At 43.3% G+C, this 25,164-nt stretch overlaps 1 protein-coding gene across 1 annotated transcript in view; it reads left to right on the top strand.

The window, feature by feature from the left end:
* Nucleotides 1-25,164, top strand: part of ITGA8 (integrin subunit alpha 8) — a 124,599-nt gene that overhangs the window by 45,891 nt on the left and 53,544 nt on the right. Inside the window, exons 8-15 of the mRNA XM_075271698.1 lie at nucleotides 3,423-3,467; nucleotides 6,259-6,302; nucleotides 6,958-7,014; nucleotides 8,515-8,567; nucleotides 13,710-13,915; nucleotides 15,324-15,515; nucleotides 21,290-21,335; nucleotides 22,801-22,917. Coding sequence (XP_075127799.1) covers nucleotides 3,423-3,467; nucleotides 6,259-6,302; nucleotides 6,958-7,014; nucleotides 8,515-8,567; nucleotides 13,710-13,915; nucleotides 15,324-15,515; nucleotides 21,290-21,335; nucleotides 22,801-22,917 — 760 coding nt within the window. The remainder of the gene's footprint in view (nucleotides 1-3,422; nucleotides 3,468-6,258; nucleotides 6,303-6,957; nucleotides 7,015-8,514; nucleotides 8,568-13,709; nucleotides 13,916-15,323; nucleotides 15,516-21,289; nucleotides 21,336-22,800; nucleotides 22,918-25,164) is intronic.

Raw genomic sequence — 25,164 nt, 5'->3', positions numbered from 1 at the left:
AATGCAGATTTGGCTTCTTGGCTGGCAAGTGGAACAGAAATTATATATTGGTGATAGCTTTATGTTGTTTACGGGATGCAGTTTGGAGGAGATTCGGTGTCAACAGAAGATCTCAGACATCTAATGGTGCTTTTGTACACCAATAATATATACGATCCAGTGATCTCTCGCTGACATGACTATGAAAATGGTGATGAAATTGTAAATGTTCACGAGGATCATCCATCTGTCTTGTAGACCAAACTTTTGGTCTCCTGGTCTTCGTTGCAGTGTCTGGCTCTCCCTTGGGGTCCTCTTTGGTCGTCTTCCAGCCTCCTGGGTGACATCAATATTACGGTCTCCAGTAACATGGGGCATGTCGATAATGGATATCAAGTTACTTTAGCTTACATGTCATAATATTGGCAAGCCCCATGTGCCAAATCAAAGACCTTAAGTGGTCCTGGGGTCTAGGACATCAACCGGGAGGCTGAAAGAGGCCAGAAGAATCCATGAAAGGTGAAGGTGAGGGCTTATTATGTTTCTATGCTTCCCCTAGGCTTCCGCTTAATATACTCTGGGGTCTGAAGAGACCCTCATATGTCATAGTGACTTGTGGGTGGTGAACCCCAAAAGTTCACATCCACACCAGAGTCTCCATTGCAATGTCCATCCGAAAATCGGTTGATGATAAAGTCCTGCATGGAGGGCTTTTTCCACCACCGATTTCAGTTTTAAAACATAGATCCCCGAAGACCCCAATATAGTGGACTCTGTAATCGCTTTTTATTGTGGTCCGCTTAATGTTAGACAACACTAGTCAAACCTGGGGACTGAATTTAGTTGGTTTATATTACTGGACTATGTAGGGCGCCCACTACTTCCGTCCTTCTTCTCTAATCTTGGGCTCCTATTACCAGGTGAAGCCACATCTGGCACCTGATATATGGGAAATGTAGGACTCCTTGTCCTTTGAAATGAGTGGGTACCATTGTAATATATCGGGGATATGAAGACCTCTGAACATTCTGGTTTAGCTCTCGGCCCCCTCTATGACACCCGTATGCTCTAATAGCATATGGACAGGGGTTCTCATTGTGATACATCAATGTATATCTGTAAAATAAGCCCTAACCCTATGTCCGTGCCAACCCCAAGCAATCCTATCACGTCTAGTACAATAATCCCTCTCTATGGGAACATCATTTAATAATGTGTTTAATCCGAGGCAGTAAACTACTGAAATCTATAGAATTTATCTCAGCGGTGAGCGTATAAACAGGATGTCGCCCATTTAGATATTCCCTCCCATAAAGTTTTCGGTTGTGATCTCTAGAATGGGGTTTATTTATATATGTGGAGATAGCTTCATTTCCCAGATAATCTCTCGCAGAGACGCCGACCAATGTTTATTAACATTGCAAATATACAAACGATAGTTACATTTATGGGGAGGAAATTAATTCCTTTACCTCCCGGGGAGGACGCCGGGCCTGTGCGTGTGCTCTTCTGTATAGTGGTATCTTATAGGACAGGCTGGAGATGAGGAATTCCTCCAAATGAGCTCTAATAAATGCAAGACGTCATGTCTTAATATAATCTTTGTTTCTAGTGTTTTCATAATGGTTGCCACAATGTGAGCGAGACTCTGTCGCCATAACCAGCCCTGCAGATAGATAGGTTAGTGTCACCAGACCCAGCATATCACCCCAGCCCTGCAGATAGATAGGTTAGTGTCACCAGAACCAGCATATCACCCCAGCCCTGCAGATAGATAGGTTACTGTCACCAGACCCAGCATATCACCCCAGCCCTGCAGATAGATAGGTTAGTGTCACCAGAACCAGCAGTGCTCTGTTGGATCTACTGTATGTCAGATTTAGCAGGACAGTCGGCTAGGTGAAGGAGTTACAAATGACTCTGCAGCAGCAAAATGGCAGAACATTTTTAACTGTTAGAGAGTTGCTTAATTCTTTATTTAGGAAGCAAATTAAATCAATGTAATGCAAAGGTGTCTATAGGAAAGATATTGTCATGGTATAGTGGTCTGGATCCTTGCATAGCCTAAAAGTACTGATGATGTGGACGGCACAAGGGCTTGTATATGTCTGGACTGTCATTTTAGGGGCTACAGGATAAATAGTGCAGCAAACACACGTCATTCCAGAAATCAAGCCCATAATTCCTTCCTTTTAATTTTCAGTGTAATTTTTGAATGGGTTAGGCCGTCACGTTGTCTCCTAGCGGACCACAGTGACAGCCCATGTGTCTCTGCTCTACAGTCGTTATAAACCTGCCATTATACAAACTAAGGTAGAAATTAGGCAACGTATAATATAATTAGACCCGGTCCTGACGGTAAACAGGGCTGGAATTCCTTATGTTTCATGTCTGGTGCAATGTATAACATGCTCGGTGAATTGCAGATGATGGGCCTGATGGTTTGGTATGTGTTTACATGACCTTATACGTGTAATCAGGATTTGTGGGTTCTCATTGGCTGTTCATTGGTTCCGGTTGACAAGAAAATATCTTCGGGGATAATTGTGTCCTGGTATATAAATAGAAGATACACTACCTACTGTGTAGAAGAAGGCTTCACTCCTCCTCCTGTGATTGTTACAGCATAATGTGAGGCCCGTTGTGATGTGGCCGCTCATAATGGACTGTAATAGGACTAATTGCAACCATTCATTTACATAATGAGAAGATTATGCCGGTACCATAATCTCCCCGGTGGTGTAAAATTCCTAGAATCCAGTCCTGTATCCTAACAAAACATTTCCACATAATATTTTACAACAATTTATTGAGATTCATTTTAAAGGGATTTTAATACGGTCCAATCTGCAGGCAGCATCCTATAGAGCAGGAGGAGCCGAGCAGATTGATATATTGGTTTGTGGGGAAAAATTCAGTATAACCAACAATGTATCCATTTAAACATCTTTTTGTTTGAAACTTAGGAGTCCAGAGGGCGGTCACTGAGTAGGACCGCCCACTGGACTCCCAACTCTAGAAGATGCAGAAGTTTTTGCAGATAAATTACTAGTTTTACAGGATTTTTCCCCACAAATATGTATATCAATCTGCTCAGCTCCTCCTGCTCTATAACATCCTACCTGCAGATTTTCAGTATGATGACTTCCTTTAAGCGACAACAGTGTTTGTGTCTATGGCTATCGCATCTGTGTATGTGGTTCTAAAGACAGGTCGCAGACATGAATATCAAACATTAAGACTTAGGAGCACTTTAGGACCATTAAGGTAGAATTATTTCATCACATTATTGTACGGAACGTCATGTACTATGTTATAATGGCCAAAAACTTTGCCTGGCGCCATCTATGTTTTATATGCTCTTTTATAATGAATGTATCATGTGTGTATGAGCGCCGAATTGATCGCTTGTTGTATCTCTTCTTAATTGTCTTCCTTAACAGGGTATTCAGTGGCTGTAGGAGAATTCACCGGCGATTCTGAGCAAGGTAATGTACTAAGTCCAGACCACAGACCTGGGTGCATTAAGATTCTCGTAAGAGCCGGGAGCTTCGTAAAGCATCCATCATTGTCAGGAATTTATCTCTGGTTAACCGGGAGGTTATTAAATATTAAAGGGGGGGGGGAGCATTACCATTGGAGGCAGAAGGTAAGGAGTGGGATGCAAATCTTCCCAATCTGATGGGATTCAAGAGCCCTTCACAAGTCGCGGCAAAAGTCGGACAAGTCCCAGAACATAGAACGTTCCTGCAATCATGGTCATGTCCATTGGCAACCGATCATGACAACAAGACGTCACCACTAAGATGCTTAGAGGAAATCTTTAAAATGTTGCAAATTTTTTAAATTTATATTTGCATAAATGTTTCATTTTAACTGTCTACAAAATTACACATGGTTCTGTTCATGGGAAACCCCTTTCATTTATACATGACATTGGATTTCATCGTTGCGCTCAGTTTTTCACCAATCCATATATTTAGAAATAATGTGACCCTAGAGGTGAGTGTGGGCTTCCTATTTCTGTTTTCAGGGTCTCAGAACAGAGGCCTGTGAGGTTTGTGAGGCAGAACATGTAGACAGGGGGGGCAGGAACGGCCATAACAGGAACCAGCTGTACGAGAACCTGTCTGTATGCCGAGTCTTACGAAGTAGATGAAAGGCTCCACCGCTGCCACTTCCACCCTATAACAAGCTGTTTCTGATGGCAGATCACATTGATGGAGTGTGTTTTGGATATTGACTTCCTTTAAGCCGCCGTCCTCGGGAGCGCAGATCACAGGGTTGTTCTGAACTCCTTCATGAGGGCACTGCCATAAGGAAACCAGCAGGATGTATAGAAAAGCAGTAGTGGTATTGGCATTCGCGCTCCATGTCTTGTTAGTTCTGGTTCTTGTTATGGTAGCCATGTCTTGTTCCCTGATTTTTGCCTTAACATGGTCCAGATTATCCAACTGGCAGAGAAAGGAGGGGCGACCATCGTGGTACAGAACTTTTGACCTAGTCATAGCGATATGTGGAGGTCCGTCTTCATGCAAGCCTGTATACCAGGTTCAGCGCCACACATGGCATAGTGGCTGTGCCAGGTATTGCAGTCTAATCGTATTCACTTTAGACTGATGCACGTGATGGAGGCCGCTGTCTTTTGCAATCCCATATTGGCGACTGGACATGGTGTCACGTCCCAACCAATCTCATATTCTGGTTAGTTCAAACTTTTTGTAAGTGGCCCCCCCACATAATTTAATTTCCTCTAACTAGCCCCACATAAGGTCCCCTGCCCATTCAATCACTAATATGACACAAAAACATAGAATACTCACCTAGTGCACCATTGGCCCTATGGATAAAGCGGCTCTACTTATATTGATGGCCTATCCTATGGATAAGTCTATAATATTGGAGCCCCAAGTAACCCCTTTAAGTCGGAATCCTTAGTGGCTATGGAGCCCTGGCCTCATTGTTTGTGTAGGTTCCCGATTTTAGTCTTTCACATTGCCCCGCACATTACCCTAGCCATATGTTTTTAGAATTTCCAACAACATATAATGGTTTATACTTACCATCTCCTATCCAAAAATGATGCCATATCTGAATATTATTCTTGGACTCTTCCTGAGTCTCAGGAGTCCCGGTATCTGATGGTTTCCAGTAACTCAGAGCAGATAGTGAAGTCTATCTGTATATATCTATATACACGAACTAGAAGTGGATCCGCTAGACCCGGGATCCCAGCAGAACGTAACCACAAACTTGTGATTATAAGCCATCGCTATTGCCAGTTACTGGTGTAATGTATATCCGTAATTAGAAGCAGAAACACAAACCAATACAATCTATAGAGAGAGAGAGCGGAGTCCTGTGCTCTGTGTGTACATAAAGAAAATATATTATCAGAAAATCGCATATTATTGAAGTCAGGTTTTTATCATAAATATATATTTCTAAACTTTCCGTGTTTTTTGGTATAAATATCCATAAAACAATATCCTATATCACTGGCCAGTGAAGTCGGCATTTCCTGATATCTTCAGCTCACTTGTCGGCTTTGCTGTTTAGACTGGGGCAGGGTCAGCAGAGTCATCTCCTCATCATCGGAGGATGGCGTGTTAAAGGAATTATCTGGAAATAGAAACATGGCTGCTTTCTTTTAGAACAAGCTCTACTTTCTATGTGTTGGTTCAGGGGAAGATTGAAATTTTTAACAGGTTCTGTACCTTAGATTCAATGGCACACAGCTGCTCCCTCTTTTTCCAGCCTACATGGGGCTACTGATAGGACGTACGTTCCGGCAGAGTAGGTGTGATATAGTGATGTCTTTGTGTCACCTGCATCTTCTCTGTGTTCCCGGAATTTTGTTGGCTACAGACTTTAGGCTGCTTGTGTGGGAGAGTGGTAGAGCAGGAAGCCTATAGCTTCCTGCTCTACCTGGGGTTCAGGACCAGATGGAGGCAGAATTGGCCACGTCTCACCCCTGTGTTGGTCACATGACCATGCTGATTTCAGTCCCAGAATAGTATATAGTCAGTAGTTTAGCTATTATTTTTATGCTTTATTTCCATACTACAGCACTGGTTACACCTCTAGGCGTCTTCTAATACACAAAGAATTACTTTTTTTTTTTTTTGTTGTCTTTTTGATTCCGGTGCAAAGTTTTGGTCTGTTTAGTGTATTAGATGCGGGATGTGATGGCCGCGAAGCGCTACCATTGATATTTTGCCCATATTATACTACTGTCAATTCCTCTCTAATGTCTAATTTTTTTCACTTTCTTGACAGAGTTGGTGGCCGGAATCCCAAAAGGCGAACAGAATTTCGGATACGTATGTATGACTAGTACATCGCATTGTAATTGTTTATGTTTTATGCATCTATTACATATGTAAGGAATTCACAAATCAGAATTTCTAAATGTATATATAGAAATTGTAATAAAATAACTATATCTTTACTTTTCTGCTGTACATTATCATCATTATATAGGATACTAATAAGCTATTAAAGGAGTCTTCTAGTCCCTGCCACTTCAGTAAAATGGGGGACCCGAGGCTGCCATGGGGTACTAGAGGTTCCAGCAGTAGGACCTCTAGATATCAGACACTTATACCTTATACTGGAGCCGGGGGTCGCCATTAAGGACTAAAGTGTATTAGCCAGAGAGGAAAGGAGATAACAAGTAGTGGAGGACCCGATGTGTCCAGTTATATGCACAGCCTTTTGATTGTAATAGAAACTGTGTAATACTTAGTTTCACCAGTGGTGGCACTGCAGGTAAATTGACCACATGCTGCTGGATTATTCTACAGTTACAAGCTTATCGGTAGAGGTCCTATAAGAGCAATGTTCTAGGATCAGCTCTTATAACCGGGGAACTTTTTTATTATTAAAAATGGACTTCTTTGATCCCTATGTTATGACCTCATATTTCAGTTGAGTGCAATGGGCCTTAATACTGATGGACTAATTCCTCTTTCCTAGGTCACCGTCATTGACTCTACCGACATGACGTACATTCACAATTTCACAGGTGATCAGGTAATTTTACACGTCATGGACAGGGGGGTGTTTAATGAGGTTGCCATATATAAACCAAGAATAGATTGTATCTACATATTAAAAAAACATAGTCCTGTATATTTACCCTTTCACTGCCAATGACGTGTAATAGGACTTTATGCACTTGCCATGACTAAAATATAAGGTTGAGGGGATATCGTCACTCCATAGGGAGAGACCACCGTATAGGTGTGTGGAGTCTTATTAAGCCATGAGCGCTCCACGGTACAAAGGAACATGGGAAGAATATGCAAATCTAACTTCCATGATGTAATTAGGAAGCCAGTGCCTCAAGTATGCACACCAATAGAGGGCGCTCACTGAGAATGTGCAAGTCTATCTTCCGTGATGTAATTAGGAAGACAGAGTCTCAGTCAAGCAAACCAATAGAGGGCGCTCCCTTTAACATCATGCTGACCCTCAGAGGCCTTTGTTTGCAATGATGTTGGGATTTTACCAGGTAGGACAGCTGTTTCGATGTGTTGCATCTCATCAGCTTGGTGCAGAGAGGACTGACCTGGCAGAGTTGAGAGGCTTAGACAGGGTTGAGGTGGTTCTCTCCCTATGGAGTAACGATATCCCCTCAACCCTGTCTAAGCCTCCCACCTCTGCCAGGCCAGTCCTCTTTGCGCCAAGCTGATGAGATGCAATAACATCGTAACAGCTGTCCTTGGCTGAGAGACTGTACCTGGTAAAATCCCAACATCATTGCAAACAAAGTATGGGGATCGAATAGGATTAGATTTTAGATTGAAGGTTTTATGTGAGAAGTCTAAAAACTGTCTTGGCAGTGAAAGGGTTAAAGGGGGCTCTTACCCCCCCAGTGTAAGAAGAATGCGTAGTTCCTTAAATAGGAATGTGCTCATGTTATTTTTGGAGCGGTGAATCGTTCCAATTGTCCTGAACATCCATATTGCACAGCTTCTATTCCCAAAAGCAGAACTTGGGGACCGAGTATTGTAGTTATATTGAAAAATGGGACCGGGGGGCACAATCCATTATTTTAACCCATAAATCACCTTTGTATTCTGACATATTGTAGTTCACGGGATTTTTATTCTTTGTTCAGGAAATATTGAATAAAAATCATATTTCAGGAGGCCATGACTGTGTTAGATCATGAGCCCACCGGAGAATGCTCAGTTACAGCAAAAAAACAACCAAAAAATAGGTGAATGTCCCTTTAAGAAGGATTTAGCTCCGCACTCTATAGGGTCTATTGACCACATGAAAAGTATCATTGATTCCTTATATCAACAAACATGGAGGACTATCTGTCTGCAAATCCTCCTGTCCTCGGGGTTAACCTGCCCTTGTTTACTAGAAGTCTCCGCCATTGGCCTTACGGGTTTAGGGTGAACCCATAGTTTAAATAATCCCGCGCCATATTGGATTCTTTACCCATTAAGACCTTGTTTGATGTCGGATCGCAGCGATACAAAGAGGCACGAGCTATTGTTAAAACCTCTCTCTTTCCAGATGGCTTCGTACTTCGGATATACAGTCGCCGTGTCAGATGTAAACAATGACGGGTATGTTAACACGATCCTCCAATGTTTGGGCCGCTCTTAATTACCACCATGAAGATCTGTGTTTTTACTCCGTTTTTTGCCATTTCGCTGCCTTTCGCTTTAAGGCGAGGATCAATGTCTGAAATCCATTTGACGTTACCTTAAAAGTAAATACGCGGCTGAATGCTTATGACTTCATGCTATGCCGCGTAATCTGCTCAATGTCAGGCGCGCGGGTACGGGGGGGTTGTCAGAGGAAGTCATACAGTAGGAATGAATTGGGGCAGAAGAGGATTGTTCAAATAAAAAGATTTTTTACATCTTTTACAAAGAAATTGTAAATTAGATTGAAAGCGATAAATGTCTGTAGATGAGACGTAACCGCATCACGAGCTACGAATGGAAAGGGGAACCAGAGGGGGGATAGAATGTTGTACAAAATGTTTGGGGTTTGTGTCCCATCAATTCATATAGGACATCCCCCAATATATGTCATATGAATTACAAATTGTATGTATGATCCCCTTACAGGACACCTCAAAATGAATGCAGACCACCCTAATTATATACAGACTCCGCACCGTATCCCATAACCTAATACAGATTCCAGACCACACCCTCTGAGCACATACATAGCTCACCCTCAGAGCACATACAGACCACACCCTCAGAGCACATACAGACCACACCCTCAGAGCACATACAGACCACACCCTCTGAGCATATACAGACCACACCCTCAGAGCACATACAGACCACACCCTCTGAGCATATACAGACCACACCCTCTAACCACATACAGACTACACCCTCTGAGCACATACAGACCACACCCTCTAACCACATACAGACCACACCCTCTGAGCACATACAGACCACACCCTCTAACCACATACAGACCACACCCTCTGAGCACATACAGACCACACCCTCTAACCACATACAAACCACACCCTCTGAGCACATACAGACCACACCCTCAGAGCACATACAGACCACACCCTCAGAGCACATACAGACCGCACCCTCTGAGCACATACAGACCACACCCTCTAACCACATACAGACCACACCCTCTGAGCACATACAGACCACACCCTCTAACCACATACAAACCACACCCTCTGAGCACATACAGACCACACCCTCTGAGCATATACAGACCACACCCTCTGAGCACATACAGACCACACCCTCTGAGCACATACAGACCACACCCTCTGAGCACATACAGACCACACCCTCTGAGCACATACAGACCACATCCTCTGAGCACATACAGACCACACACTCTGAGCACATACAGACCACATCCTCTGTGCATATACAGACCACACCCTCTAACCACATACAGACCACACCCTCTGAGCACATACAGACCACACCCTCTAACCACATACAGACCACACCCTCTGAGCACATACAGACCACACCCTCTAACCACATACAGACCACACCCTCTAACCACATACAGACCACACCCTCTGAGCACATACAGACCACACCCTCTAACCACATACAGACCACACCCTCTGAGCACATACAGACCACACCCTCTAACCACATACAAACCACACCCTCTGAGCACATACAAACCACACCCTCTGAGCACATACAGACCACACCCTCTGAGCATATACAGACCACACCCTCTGAGAACATACAGACCACACCATCTGAGCACATACAGACCACACACTCTGAGCACATACAGACCACATCCTCTGAGCACATACAGACCACACCCTCTGAGCGCATACAGATCCAAGACCACACCCTCTGAGCACATATAGACCCCATTACAAAATACAGACTCTCTACCAGACCCTCTACACACGTAGAGACCCCACACCAGACACCCTGAACATATACAGACCTCAGACCACACCCTCTATGCACATACAGACCCCAGACCAGAACCCCTAAAAACATACAAACACCAGACCATCAAAGCACATATACACAAACGTACAGCCTATGCACATACAAACTTAAGACCAGACCCCCTGAGCATATACTAACAACACACCAGACCCCATAAACACATACAGAGCATATAATAAGCCCCTTATAGTTATTATATTTTGGAATTTAGCCTGAAAACATACATGATTTTATGAAAACTTAACTTGTTAAAACTTTTAAATAATATTTTTTTTTTAATTTATTAATCAAGAAACAGCGCCACTTATGTCTACAGGCTGTGTCTGGTATTGCAGCTACAAACCATTCAAGTGTAAGAAGCTGACCTGCAATACCAGCCTATGGACACGTGGCACTGTTTTGGAAAAAAAATCTGATTTTTTAAGTTAGACTTTAATGTAGTTCTTGTAAATCTAGACAACTATAACGTATGGAATTCAAGGGTCATATATGGCTTTCGCCTTTCTGTAAACGATGTGCTCATCTTCACTATGGAAACTTTTAAAAAACTTTTGCAAAAACTTTTTAAAAAAAGCGGTGTATATAGAATACATGACTGTATGTGTAAATATATATGTGTGTATACATGTGCAGGTGTTCATCATATTTTACTGCTTTGTACAATGGCGTATACTCAGTCATCAGTCATAATTATATAGGATATAAACATTTATACACTGCATATGTACGTGTCATGTAATATATACATGTGTGCTCACAATTGATATTTTTATGAGCCCCGAATTCCATGTATGTTGTGGAGGGCTCGTGAGGGTTATGTCTTATAGATTTGCCTACGTTGCGTTCTGTCATGGACAATTATAGAGTACGGAAAAATAACTGTACAATTTTGTCTTCACTACGACAAGAACCTCTGACCTCACTAATGCACTTCATGATCAATATTTATGGTGCGAAATTGACTCTCATTTTACTAAATTAGTACTCAGAACTACTGAGGATTATAGATTTAGATGTAGAGGTAGTCCGTACAGGCCCCTGGAAAGATGGGCCACGTATATAGAGGTGGTCCGTACAGCCCCTGGAGAGATGGGCCACGTATATAGAGGTGGTCCGTACAGCCCCTGGAGAGATGGGTCCTGGATGTAGAGGTAGTCCGTACAGACCCCTGGAGAGATGGGCCATGGATATAGAGGTAGTCCATACAGGCCCCTGGAGAGATGGGTCCTGAATATAGAGGTAGTCCGTACAGACCCCTGGAGAGATGGGTCCTGGATGTAGAGGTAGTCCATACAGGCCCCTGGAGAGATGGGTCCTGAATATAGAGGTAGTCCGTATAGGCCCCTGGAGAGATGGGTCCTGGATGTAGAGGTAGTCCATACAGGCCCCTGGAGAGATGGGCCCCAGATATAGATGTAGTCCGTACAGGCCCCTGGAGAGATGGGCCCTGAATATAGAGGTAGTCCGTATAGGCCCCTGGAGAGATGGGTCCTGGATGTAGAGGTAGTCCGTACAGACCCCTGGAGAGATTGGCCCTGGATATAGAGGTAGTCCATACAGGCCCCAGGAGAGATGGGCCACGGATATAGAGGTAGTCCATACAGGCCCCAGGAGAGATGGGCCACGGATATAGAGGTAGTCCGTACAGACCCCTGGAGAGATGGGCCCTGGATATAGAGGTAGTCCGTACAGGCCCCTGGAGAGATGGGCCACGGATATAGAGGTGGTCCGTACAGGCCCCTGGAGAGATGGGCCCTGGATATAGAGGTAGTCCATACAGGCCCCAGGAGAGATGGGCCCCGTATATAGAGGTAGTCCGTACAGGCCCCTGGAGAGATGAGCCCTGGATATAGAGGTAGTTTGTACAGACCCCTGGAGAGATGGGCCCTGAATATAAAGGTAGTCCGTACAGTCCCCTGGAGATATGGGTCCTGGATATAGGGATAGTCCATACAGACCCCTGGAGAGATGGGTCCCGTATATAGAGGTAGTCCGTACAGGCCCCTGGAGAGATGGGCCCCGTATATAGAGGTAGTCCGTACAGGCCCCTGGAGAGATGGGCCCTGGATATAGAGGTAGTCCGTACAGGCCCCTGAAGAGTTCGGTCCTGGATATAGAGGTAGTCCGTACAGGCCCCTGGAGAGATGGGCCCCGTATATAGAGGTAGTCCGTACAGGCCCCTGGAGAGATGGGCCCCGTATATAGAGGTAGTCCGTACAGGCCCCTGGAGAGATGGGCCCCGTATATAGAGGTAGTCCGTACAGGCCCCTGGAGAGATGGGCCCCGTATATAGAGGTAGTCTGTACAGCCCCCTGGAGAGACGGGCCCCGTATATAGAGGTAGTCCGTACAGACCCCTGGAGAGATGGGCCCTGTATATAGAGGTAGTCCGTACAGACCCCTGGAGAGATGGGCCCCGTATATAGAGGTAGTCCGTACAGACCCCTGGAGAGATAGGCCCTGTATATAGAGGTAGTCCGTACAGACCCCTGGGGAGATGGGCCCCGTATATAGAGGTACTCCGTACAGGCCCCTGGAGAGATGGGCCCCGTATATAGAGGTAGTCCGTACAGGCCCCTGGAGAGATGGGCCACGTATATAGAGGTAGTCCGTATAGACCCCTGGAGAGATGGGCCCCATACCAAGTTGGTCTTGTCATTGCAAGGTTAACACACAAGGATGTGGAAAATAGCAGTGGGCCACTAGGACCAGGTGGGTAAGAATGAAATGGTATCAATCCGCTCCTGCAAAGGGCTACATTTTATCTTTGTCCTCCATACAAACCACTGGACTATGGAATTGCATTATGTAAAATTCCTTAAAATGAATCATGTTTTATTTTTAACAAATTTTTTGATGAACTTTTTAAAATGTTTTCCACGTCAATATTTATGTTTTGTTTTTTTTTTAAAAGAGGCCCTTTCACCACCTCGGGCACATGCTGCTAGAAAGCCGACAGCACGCTGAATTCAGCACATTATCGGCTATCCCGATCTGTGCCCCTGGTGAAGAGCTATCGGTGCCGGTACCGTAACTCTTCACCGTCAGAAGGGCGTTTCTGACAGTCAGCTAGGAACGCCCTTCCTCACAGCAGCGCCTATAGCCCTGTTCTGTGAGAGGAACGCCCCCTCCCCTCCTGATAGTATTCCTCCATAGATGAGTACGGGGGGGCATCCTCACGTTCAGCATCATCACTGGGCGGTAAGGAACGCTCCCTCCATAGGTAGACTTTTCTATGCCATGACAGATATCCCTGAATGATTTTCTTCTTCTTGTGCAGTTTAGATGATGTCCTGGTGGGGGCGCCACTGTACATGGACCGTGAATTTGAGAGTAATCCCAAGGAAGTGGGCCAAGTTTTCCTCTACTTGCAAGAAAGTCCTCTTGTCTTCAAAGATGCCCAGTTACTGAAAGGGAGCGAGGTGTTTGGCAGATTTGGCAGCGCCATAGCAAACTTAGGGGATCTAAATCAAGACGGATATAACGGTAAGTTGTATTATATTTCTAGCATGATGTCTGTTATAGAACATATACACAGACGTCAGCATCTATAATTGTCTTCTAGAGGGTTGGTAATCTCCACCACAACCACCAAACCAAATTATGGTGGGCTTACTACCTTCTCCGTATGACTGGACAACTTTTTATGTAGATTTCAAGTGGAAAGTTTAAGGTAACCTTAAATGCAATTACATAATGTAAAGTTTTGCCCTTGTGAATTTCTGCCTCCAATGCCGTGATATTGCGTTTTTTGTCAATATGCAAATGAGCTCTTTGGAATAATAGTGATGCTCCTGTTGCTCCAAAGAGCTCATTTGCATATTGACAAAAGGCAATATCATGGCAACGGAGGCAGAAATTCACAAGGGTAAAACACCGTTGGATTCAGGTGACCTTAACCTATCTATCTGTAGGGCTGGGGTCTGGTGACATCCCCTTTAAGTGTAGCACGCCCTGTTGCTTTCTGCTGCTGTTACAGTAGAGAATTCTATGTAAATTTTGCAGATGTTAGAATTAGCATTTTGCTATAAGCAATCTTTGTCTCCCCGCCTGGGCTCTGATCTGCGTCTCCTCTGACCTTCCGCTTACTGGTGTCTGGACTTCACAGCTTTCCACACTTCACTCCATAGAGAGTCTCTTTATGAGGATAACCTCTCAATTAACCCCCATTTCTCTTCTGAAACTCGTCTGCGAGCCCCTAATATGTTCCATATTTACGGCACAGCTTGTCTAATTACTGTCCTATGTTCAGGGCCGGAGGTTTCTCCTAATGCAGGGATCTCATCTCACAGTCCCCCGAGTCCGAGAACTTCTGCTGTCTCCAGCACTAATGTTGCCTTTGTAAGAACATAATCCTGTTGTACAGTATTTGCTGATACTAAAAGTTTTGGATAGATGGATAGATAGATAGATAGATAGAGAGAGAGAGAGAGAGAGAGAGAGAGAGAGAGAGATAGATAGATAGATAGATAGATAGATAGATAGATAGGAGATAGATAGATAGATAGATAGATAGATAGATAGGAGATAGATAGATAGATAGATAGATAGATAGATAGATAGGAGATAGATAGATAGATAGATAGATAGATAGATAGATAGATAGATAGGAGATAGATAGATAGATAGATAGATAGATAGGAGATAGATAGATAGATAGATAGATAGATAGATAGATAGGAGATAGATAGATAGATAGATAGATAGATAGATAGATAGATAGATAGATATAGATAGATAGATAGGAGATAGATAGATAGGAGATAGATAGATAGATAGATAGATAGATAGATAGATAATATATAGATACTGTAGATAAATAGATCTAGATATGTATAGTATAACATACAGTGTTTTGTACATCTCATCTCTATATGTTGCCTTCATTTTGCAGATGTTGCGATCGGATCACCATTTGCAGGGGAAGAAAGAAAAGGAAAAGTGTTTATTTACAATGGGAATAAGAACGGGTTAAATGACAAGCCGTCTCAAGTCTTGGAAGGATCATGGGCCTCAGCGTCACTGCCGCCAGGATTTGGCTTCACCTTAAGGGGGGATTCAGACATAGACAAGAATGATTATCCAGGTATGTGACTATTTATTTGTGTGAATCCTATGGAGGACGTAATTCCATCCCGCCATTGTCTGCTAAGATCATTTACAGGGCCGAGGACTCATCAGGGCATCACTGCCGGTCTCATCTAACCAGGATAAAGAGATGAGGGGAAGTTCTATCAGATAAAGATCATCCAGACATATTGTCATGTTCATTCCTGGTAACCCCGGAACTTTCCTTCATATATTGTATGGTTTCATCATTAGGCTCTTCCCACCTCTTTTAGGCCCAACACCTTCATACGTACTTACTAAGTTTGTGGTTGTTAAAATCGGGATGTTTAAGCCCCACTCCTGGCTTGCCCCGAGAACCCCTGGGTCCGATCTAAGTTTGGAGCCAGGGTTTATAAATCCTGACCATTTCCAGATTGTGAAGGAGTCACCAGGGATGAGAACGTACAAGTAAACACACTGCTAGGTAGATTAGCGTCACCTCAATGTAATGGGTTCTTTCATTTCCCAATTGGGGCCTCTGTTGCAGAGACAATTTTCTTAATCTGATTATTCAATGAGTAGTCTGGAGCACTGAAGGCATGTCCATATTGCTCCTGCTCCCTTCATTGTGATTGGCTGCCTTGCTGTACTCACATGGTAACGCATGCGCGAAGCCACTCATTACTCTTCAGGCTGGAGCAGGTTTTCTGCGCATGCACGATTGTTTGATTTACAGTGCACCCAGAAAGAGCCAGGACAGACCTATGGTTGTGATGGGGTTAACAATTTTCTGCATACGCAGAAATACTCATTACACTCATTGCAGGCTGTAGCAGGTGTGCTGCGCAGGCGCAATAGTGAAAAACACTGCCTAGCCATGTCGCTTTCACATAGCAGTTGCAAGACAGCCAATTTTAACTCAACGAGTGGGATCAGTCTGAAGCATCAGAGATGCCCTCGGTGCTCCAGACTGCTCATTTGCATAATCAGATTTATAAAGTGATCCTTGCAACGGAGGCCGCAATTGAGAAAATCAAAAAACACATTACATTCAGGTGACTCTAATCTATCTCGCAGTCTGTTTACTTGTATGTGCTCATCCCTGGTGACAGATTCCCTTTAAGGATTGCTCACCAAATTCTGATCAATTGGCAGTACATAGGAGATAGAACGCTAATATTGCTTTAGTCCAGGATAACATTTTTAGATAAAAATCTTTTTTGCATGCTGGCTCCACTAGGGGGAGTCTATGAGCATGCAGCAGACAGGTTTAGCATTGAATTTAGTATATAATTTGTATGCAGTAAACTCCTTAGCTCCATCTACTGGCAGCTAGAGGCAGTAAGAATTTTAAAATGGTTGTATAGCAGTGCTAGAACTATACAGTGGACTGAGCCTGAAAGATTGCTCCATCCATGGTGTAGTGGACATTTAGGGTTACTACAGCTCAGTCCCCATTCTTTCATACTGTTGGTCACAGGTAAATCAGTACTAAAGTCCTTCATTCCAAGGACCAACAATGGTCATTGACTAGAGCTCTGTGTGTGGTCAACACATGGACATACCAATGAAAGTTCTCATTGAATGATAGCAATCAGAGATCTTGAAAACGTAATATATAATATAGATTAGAAACTTGTATAACTTTTCATGATACAAGGAATAACGTTTCACTGCCAAAACTATAATACCCCTTTAATATGTGATTAGGACGTGCCTAAATTCTGTATCATTGTGAATGACGCCTATGGGATTGGGAGAGTCTGTTGACAATAACCAATCACACGGACTCCCCCGCTCTGTATATACAGATCATTCGCTTTCTCTGTTACATCGCTTATTGTTCTCCGTCTGATACAATTGGAATTTGATGCTGTTAATGACTTTAACATTTATTGCTTGCTCGTGAGACTTGTGCAGGAAATTCTATAAATGTAGTTGTTTCTATGTATAAGATACAAAAATTGATCATTTCCTGTATTGTATCATGTGATACGGTCATTCAGAGATAATTATCTGGGCTAGCAAACCTCTGCTGTCCTTCTGTGACCGGGCTGGTTGTGGCATTATTAAATTAATAATAATATTTGATTATAAGAGGACATTTCACCTCCACCAACTCTTTGCATTCTTCAATAGCCCCCACTCCACTGATTCTGGCGCAGTTGGAATTTTTTCTCTAGCCCACACCGTTCCTGAGCTATCATTTCCTTTAGTTTCAGCACAATTATGCTGTTTACTGTCAGGGGGCGGTCCTGGGCCTGAGCAAAAAGATAGAGACCACCCACCTGACAGTAGAGAGCTTAGTTGTTCTGAAACTAACAGCAGTGATTGCTCAGGAATGGTGGGGGCTAGAAAAAAAATTCCAACTGTTCCAAAGTCAGTAGAGTAGCAGCTATTGAAGGATGTAAAGAGCTGGAGATGTGAAAGGTCCTCCTTAAGCACCCCTTGCTGATTCAGTGTCTTCACATTCTGGAACTTGTAGTCTTTAATAGAGGAGCTCAAGGCCAGTAGAAGGTTTGTAAAGCCTTTCTATATAGATTGTATCATACCTAAACAGTCCATTGATGAGCACACTATGTCATACTCTACAGTCCATGGTGTAAGGGTAAATATAGGACCCCCGGAGCACCATAGAATACCTACAGACGGCTGCTAATATATACAACGCTGGAACCTGATCCTGTATACGCTACAATTACACAATCACTGTCTGTCTCATGGATCATTTAGCAGTGGATATTTAGAAAGCTAAATATACCCAGGTCCCCTGTAAAGTGCATTAAGCTGAAGATTTCCATCCAGATTTTACTTTTTAACATTTCTCTATTTTGACTGTAGAATTTGTTAAATTCGCCTTGTAGAGAGATTTTCAGCCTAAGATATAGTCTACATTTCATCTTAGCCAAAACGTGAGTCCTAAAGCGCAGAAGTGCACCTAGATATTGCCCACATGGATACATATTGCACCCCCATGTCCCCCCCACACCAAAAAGTGTGTAACCATCTTAATGAATTCTGCTCTGTGCTGGAGTATCAGATATTCTGGATGATCAATGGGTATGAAATATAAAAAAAAACAAAAAACTTTAGAGTCTTCAGTAGATGATACCTTTTTTAATGGCTAACTCGCAATGATGACAGAATATAACGTTTCGAAGCTCTTTGGCTTCTTCTTCAGATATAACTAAGAACAATTTCTGAAGGATGCATATTTATGTACAACAGGACACATAGGGATAGGATTTCAGGAGGGAGGGGGGGGACGAGGCTTATTAGTATATACATGTAAACAATTCACAGTTCCCAGGTTCTTATCTTTATGGCCATCTTAGTTCAGTGATTTCTATAGAATGACATGAACCTATTTGAGACATTCATTCCATTGGTTTTAAGAGGGAATTTTAAATCAAGGAAAGAGTGACGGATTTATGAGTACAAGAGCATGACCCTATTTAACACTCTGAAGAATGGAACGATTGTCTCACATGGGTTCATGTCATTCTATAGAAATCACTGAACTAAGACAGCCATAAAGATAAGAACCTGGGAACTGTGAATTGTTTACATGTATATACTAATAAGCCTCTTCCCCCCTCCCTCCTGAAATCCTATCCCTATGTGTCCTGTTGTACATAAATATGCAGCCTGCAGAAATTGTATTTAGTTCTATCTGAAGAAGAAGCCAAAGAGCTTTGAAACGTTATATTCTGTCATCATTATGAGTTAGCCATTAAAAAAGGTATCATCTACTGAAGACTCTCAAGTTTTTTTTATATTTCATACATTTAGTAAGGAAAAAACACTAAAAATGGAAACACCAAATTTACCTTCTTTATCATTTTATACCGCCACACCTCTGCTGTGCCCAATTATACTTGTATTTGTCAGAAGGAGGAGCCTGTTATATTTCAGTGGGAGGAGCCTAGTATGTGTTAGAAGGTGGGGCCTTCTATGTGTTAGAGAGAGGAGTCTACTATATCTCAAAGGTTGGGTCCTATTGTGTGTCAGATGATGAATCTCTTATATGTCTGAAGGAGTGGCCTATTATGTGTCTGAAGGAGATGGCCTTCTATGTCAAAGGGAGGGGGGTCTATGTGTCGGGGGAGGAGCCTCTTATATGTTTCAGGGGATGTCTCCAATGTGTGAGGGGGTGTTGCCTTATATTTGTCAGGGGGAGGAGCCTCTTATATGTTTCAGGGGATGTCTCCAATGTGTGAGGGGGTGTGGCCTTTTATGAGTCAGAGGGAGGAGCATCTTATTTGTTTCAGGGAGTGGTTTACAAATATGTGAGATGGAGTGGCCCTTTATGTGTCAAAGGGAGGATCACTTATGTGTAACAGGAAAATGCCACATATGTGTTAGAGGACAGGTCTGCCTTTATGTCAGAGGGAGGGGCCTATTATGTGTTAGAGGGAGGGGCCTATTATGTGTTAGAGGGAGGGGCCTATTATGTGTTACATGGAGGGGCCTATTATGTGTTAGAGGGAGGGGCCTATTATGTGTTACATGGAGGGGCCTATTATGTGTTAGAGGGAGGGGCCTATTATGTGTTACATCGAGGGGCTTATTATGTGTTACATGGAGGAGCCTATTATGTGTTAGAGGGAGGGGCCTATTATGTGTTAGAGGGAGGGGCCAATTATGTGTTACATGGAGGGGCCTATTATGTGTTAGAGGGAGGGGCCTATTATTTTCCTCCTATAAACCAGTTTGGGGTCTCTTGAAGAGGGGGAAACCTCTTTTGTTGCAGAGGGAGGAGCTCTTGGGTCCCATCAAGCACCAGACCTTTGCACCCAATACATCTTCCCTAATTCTTAAAACCCCAAATAAACCTCAAAAATAAAGGGTTGATAAAAAAGCCCATTTCATTCTTAGTGGGTTATGGATTTAGTGGGTCATTTTTATTGGCCATGCCAGAAATAGTGGAAAAAATTACTTCTCTTTTGACTGTCAGGGCCGAGGGAAGCGAACAAAGTAGAGCGAATCCTGTGCTAAATATTAACCCACCAAGAATCCTCCAGCGAGTATCCTAGAAACAGATGCGGTCGTCTTATAAGTTATATGGTTAGTGTTGAGATGTTCTGTCTGTGCCAGGTAAAGACGAATGTCAGGAAACTGCTTTCCACAAGCTGCCTGGCCTTGAGATGTAACTTTTCATGTCAGTCCTTGATACCGGCGCTTCCTCCTCCATAGTAATAGACAATGACATTACAAGAGTTCTTGGTTTCCCCGGAGGGTAGACCCTGCCAAGTCCTGACAGCAACAGAACATTGTACTAGAATATCTCTGCCGGCCTTGTAGGTTTTCATCTCCTTCATCACTTCTCGAGACAAGGGAAATCTTGTAAGTAGATGTGCACTTACTAGGGGGAGATTTATCAAATATGGCGCAAAAGTCATGTTGTATTTTGAGAAGTCATTTTATCCAGTGCACCAGTTTTGATAAAATTTCCCCAGTAAGCTCAAGAGTCGGGCAATTGACAGATCTGGTTTCTGGGACTCTAACCAATAGCTAGAAAGGTGGGTCCTTGTTTCCCAAAGTTGTACAACCACATGGCTCTATCTGTGCGCATGCTCGGCCATAACTCCATTGAAATTCTTAGCAATGGTCGCACAGGTTGGGGTCGGACCGCCAGTGCCACCCATATAACTACTAGTGGCTGTAATATTTATTAACCTCTGCAGTCACTGCCCTTAGGTTTACCCCAGGTCATAATTAGTATTGGTACATAATACTGTATGTTAGAATAAATTTACGTCTCTGTTTATCAACCTTGCATATCTACCAATGTCTTATTTTTATTTCTAGATCTGATTGTTGGCGCTTTTGGAGCTGGGAAAGTGGCGGTATACAGGTAAGATAACAATGCTATACATGTACCTCGACTGGTTGGGGGGGAGGGGGGTTAGGTGGCCTTAAATTTCTAGTGCAGTCACTGTGTACGTACATTACATTACATTGTATTATATTCCAGAGCTGCGCTCACTATTCTGCTGGTACAGTCACTGTGTACATACATTACATTACTTATCCTGTATTATACTCCAGAGCTGCACTCACTATTCTGCTGGTACAGTCACTGTGTACATACATTACATTACATATCCTGTATTATACTCCAGAGCTGCGCTCACTATTCTGCTGGTACAGTCACTGTGTACATACATTACATTACTTATCCTGTATTATACTCCAGAGCTGCGCTCACTATTCTGCTGGTGCAGTCACTGTGTACATACATTACATTACTTATCCTGTATTATACTCCAGAGCTGCACTCACTATTCTGCTGGTACAGTCACTGTGTACATACATTACATTACTTATCCTGTATTATACTCCAGAGCTGCACTCACTATTCTGCTGGTGCAGTCACTGTGTACATACATTACATTACATATCCCGTATTATACTCCAGAGCTGCGCTCACTATTCTGCTGGTACAGTCACTGTGTACATACATTACATTACTTATCCCGTATTATACTCCAGAGCTGCGCTCACTATTCTGCTGGTGCAGTCACTGTGTACATACATTACATTACTTATCCTGTATTATACTCCAGAGCTGCGCTCACTATTCTGCTGGTGCAGTCACTGTGTACATACATTACATTACTTATCCTGTATTATACTCCAGAGCTGCGCTCACTATTCTGCTGGTACAGTCACTGTGTACATACATTACATTACTTATCCTGTATTATACTCCAGAGCTGCACTCACTATTCTGCTGGTACAGTCACTGTGTACATACATTACATTACTTATCCTGTATTATACTCCAGAGCTGCGCTCATATTCTACTGGTACAGTCACTGTGTACATACATTACATTACTTATCCTGTATTATACTCCAGAGCTGCGCTCACTATTCTGCTGGTGCAGTCACTGTGTACATACATTACATTACTTATCCTGTATTATACTCCAGAGCTGCGCTCACTATTCTGCTGGTACAGTCACTGTGTACATACATTACATTACTTATCCTGTATTATACTTCAGAGCTGCGCTCACTATTCTGCTGGTACATTCACTGTGTACATACATTACATTACTTATCCTGTATTATACTCCAGAGCTGCGCTCACTATTATGCTGGTACAGTCACTGTGTACATACATTACATTACTTATCCTGTATTATACTGCAGAGCTGTGCTCACTATTCTGCTGGTGCAGTCACTGTGTACATACATTACATTACTTATCCTGTATTATACTCCAGAGCTGCGCTCACTATGATGGAGTCATTTTATATATCCTGTATATACACCTTTATATGATGCTCATAGTTGTACATTTGCTTCCTATAGGGCCAGGCCTGTAGTTACAGTGGACGCTGAGCTTTTTCTTAATCCCATGATCCTTAATCCTGAGAACAGAACTTGCCTGATTTCCATCTCGGACACTATAGAGATTCTGGTGACCTGGTGAGTGACAGCATGTTGGTGTAATTTCTTCCTATAGTTGTATTATAATGCAGGCTCAGGACACGTGTCTGGTACTGATGACATCACCATAAGAGACATAGTGATGTCACTAACCAACCAGATATATTATTTAGTTCTCTGGCCCTTTTACCTGCAGGCAGGATGGGTGTGAAGAAAACCGAGGCCGTAGATGAGCTGCCTATCAGGACTATCTAACCTGAGCACATTAATACTGTATTATTATAGATATTAATACATAAATATGCAACACTTCTATAAAACTTTCATCTGGTATTCAAATAACATTGTTACACAATGCAGAAATATTACCTCCATGTAATATCTACAAAATACTGCCATACGATATCCACGTAAAACTGCCATTCAATGTCCGCATACAAGGCCTGTACATTTAAGAGGTAATAATAAAGTTCCTGCTGGTTTAGGGAATCGAAGAAGTCAATAGTAAAATTTCTAGTGGTAAAGGCAATGATAATTTACCGACTCTTCTTTCAGGTTCCTTCTAGGTTTCCGTTTTTAGGGGTCTGCTTAGAAACAAGGTCCCTAGGCAGCTGTCTAGTTCTCCAACCCGTAAACTAATTCTCCCCTCTCATAAAACTGTATCAGGACTGGAAAACCCTCGCACCATTGTATGCAGACAGAACACATGAAAGTTGACATTTGATGTGGTAGAATAGACAATTTTTGTTCATTCCACCCCTTGATATTTAGGGAATAGAGATGAGCGAACACTAAAATGTTCGAGGTTCGAAATTCGATTCGAACAGCCGCTCACTGTTCGAGTGTTCGAACGGGTTTCGAACCCCATTATAGTCTATGGGGAACATATACTCGTTAAGGGGGAAACCCAAATCCGTGTCTGGAGGGTCACCAAGTCCACTATGACACCCCAGGAAATGATACCAACACTCTGGAATGACACTGGGACAGCAGGGGAAGCATGTCTGGGGGCATAAAAGTCACTTTATTTCATGGAAATCCCTGTCAGCTTGCGATTTTTGCAAGCTAACTTTTCCCCATAGGAATGCATTGGACAGCGCTGATTGGCCAGAGTACGGAATTCGACCAATCAGCGCTGGCTCTGCTGGAGGAGGCGGAGTCTAAGATCGCTCAACACCAGTCTCCATTCAGGTCCGACCTTAGACTCCGCCTCCTCCGGCAGAGCCAGCGCTGATTGGCCGAAGGCTGGCCAATGCATTACTATGCGAATGCAGAGACTTAGCAGTGCTGAGCCAGTTCTGCTCAACTACACCGTGTGCCGGTCAGCCCATCTGATATAGCAGAGCCGAGTGTGCACACTCGGCACACGGTGTAGTTGAGCAGAACTGGCTCAGCACTGCTAAGTCTCTGCATTCGCATAGTAATGCATTGGCCAGCCTTCGGCCAATCAGCGCTGGCTCTGCCGGAGGAGGCGGAGTCTAAGGTCAGACCTGAATGGAGACTGGTGTGGAGCGATCTTAGACTCCGCCTCCTCCAGCAGAGCCAGCGCTGATTGGTCGAGTTCCATACTCTGGCCAATCAGCGCTGGCCAATGCATTCCTATTGGAAAAAGTTTATGTCACAAAAATCACAATTACACACCCGATAGAGCCCCAAAAAGTTATTTTTAATAACATTCCTACCTAAATAAAGGTTATCCCTAGCTATCCCTGCCTGTACAGCTATCCCTGTCTCTTAGTCACAAAGTTCACATTCTCATATGACCCGGATTTGAAATCCACTATTCGTCTAAAATGGAGGTCACCTGATTTCGGCAGCCAATGACTTTTTCCGATTTTTTTCGATGCATCCGGTGTCGTAGTTCCTGTCCCACCTCCCCTGCGCTGTTATTGGTGCAAAAAAAGCGCCAGGGAAGGTGGGAGGGGAATCGAATTTTTTTGGAGTTTGCCACGTGATGTTCGATTCGAATCGAACACATCGAACAGCCTGATATCCGATCGAACATGTGTTCCATAGAACACTGTTCGCTCATCTCTATTAGGGAACTTGGGGTACATTGACATATTGGTGGTCTAGGGCTTTTCCGTTTCAGTTCTTGGGAGACTGCTAAGAAACACGGACACATACCTAGTTCTCTACCCCATAAGTCTGGTGATGCCTACATAAAGCGTATGGAGGGATTTGTCCAGAAGTTTGGCTGTTTAATGCTAAGTTCATGCTAGCATTGGAGTCTCCGTCATTTGGGTCCGTATGGGGACATGAAAGACGAAGACATTGCCCCCTTAT

The sequence above is a fragment of the Leptodactylus fuscus genome, chromosome 4 (genome assembly GCF_031893055.1).
Source record: "Leptodactylus fuscus isolate aLepFus1 chromosome 4, aLepFus1.hap2, whole genome shotgun sequence".
Taxonomy (NCBI): Eukaryota; Metazoa; Chordata; class Amphibia; order Anura; family Leptodactylidae; genus Leptodactylus; species Leptodactylus fuscus.
Note: the sequence above shows the minus strand (reverse complement) of the source record. Positions and strands in the feature narration are given on the sequence as shown.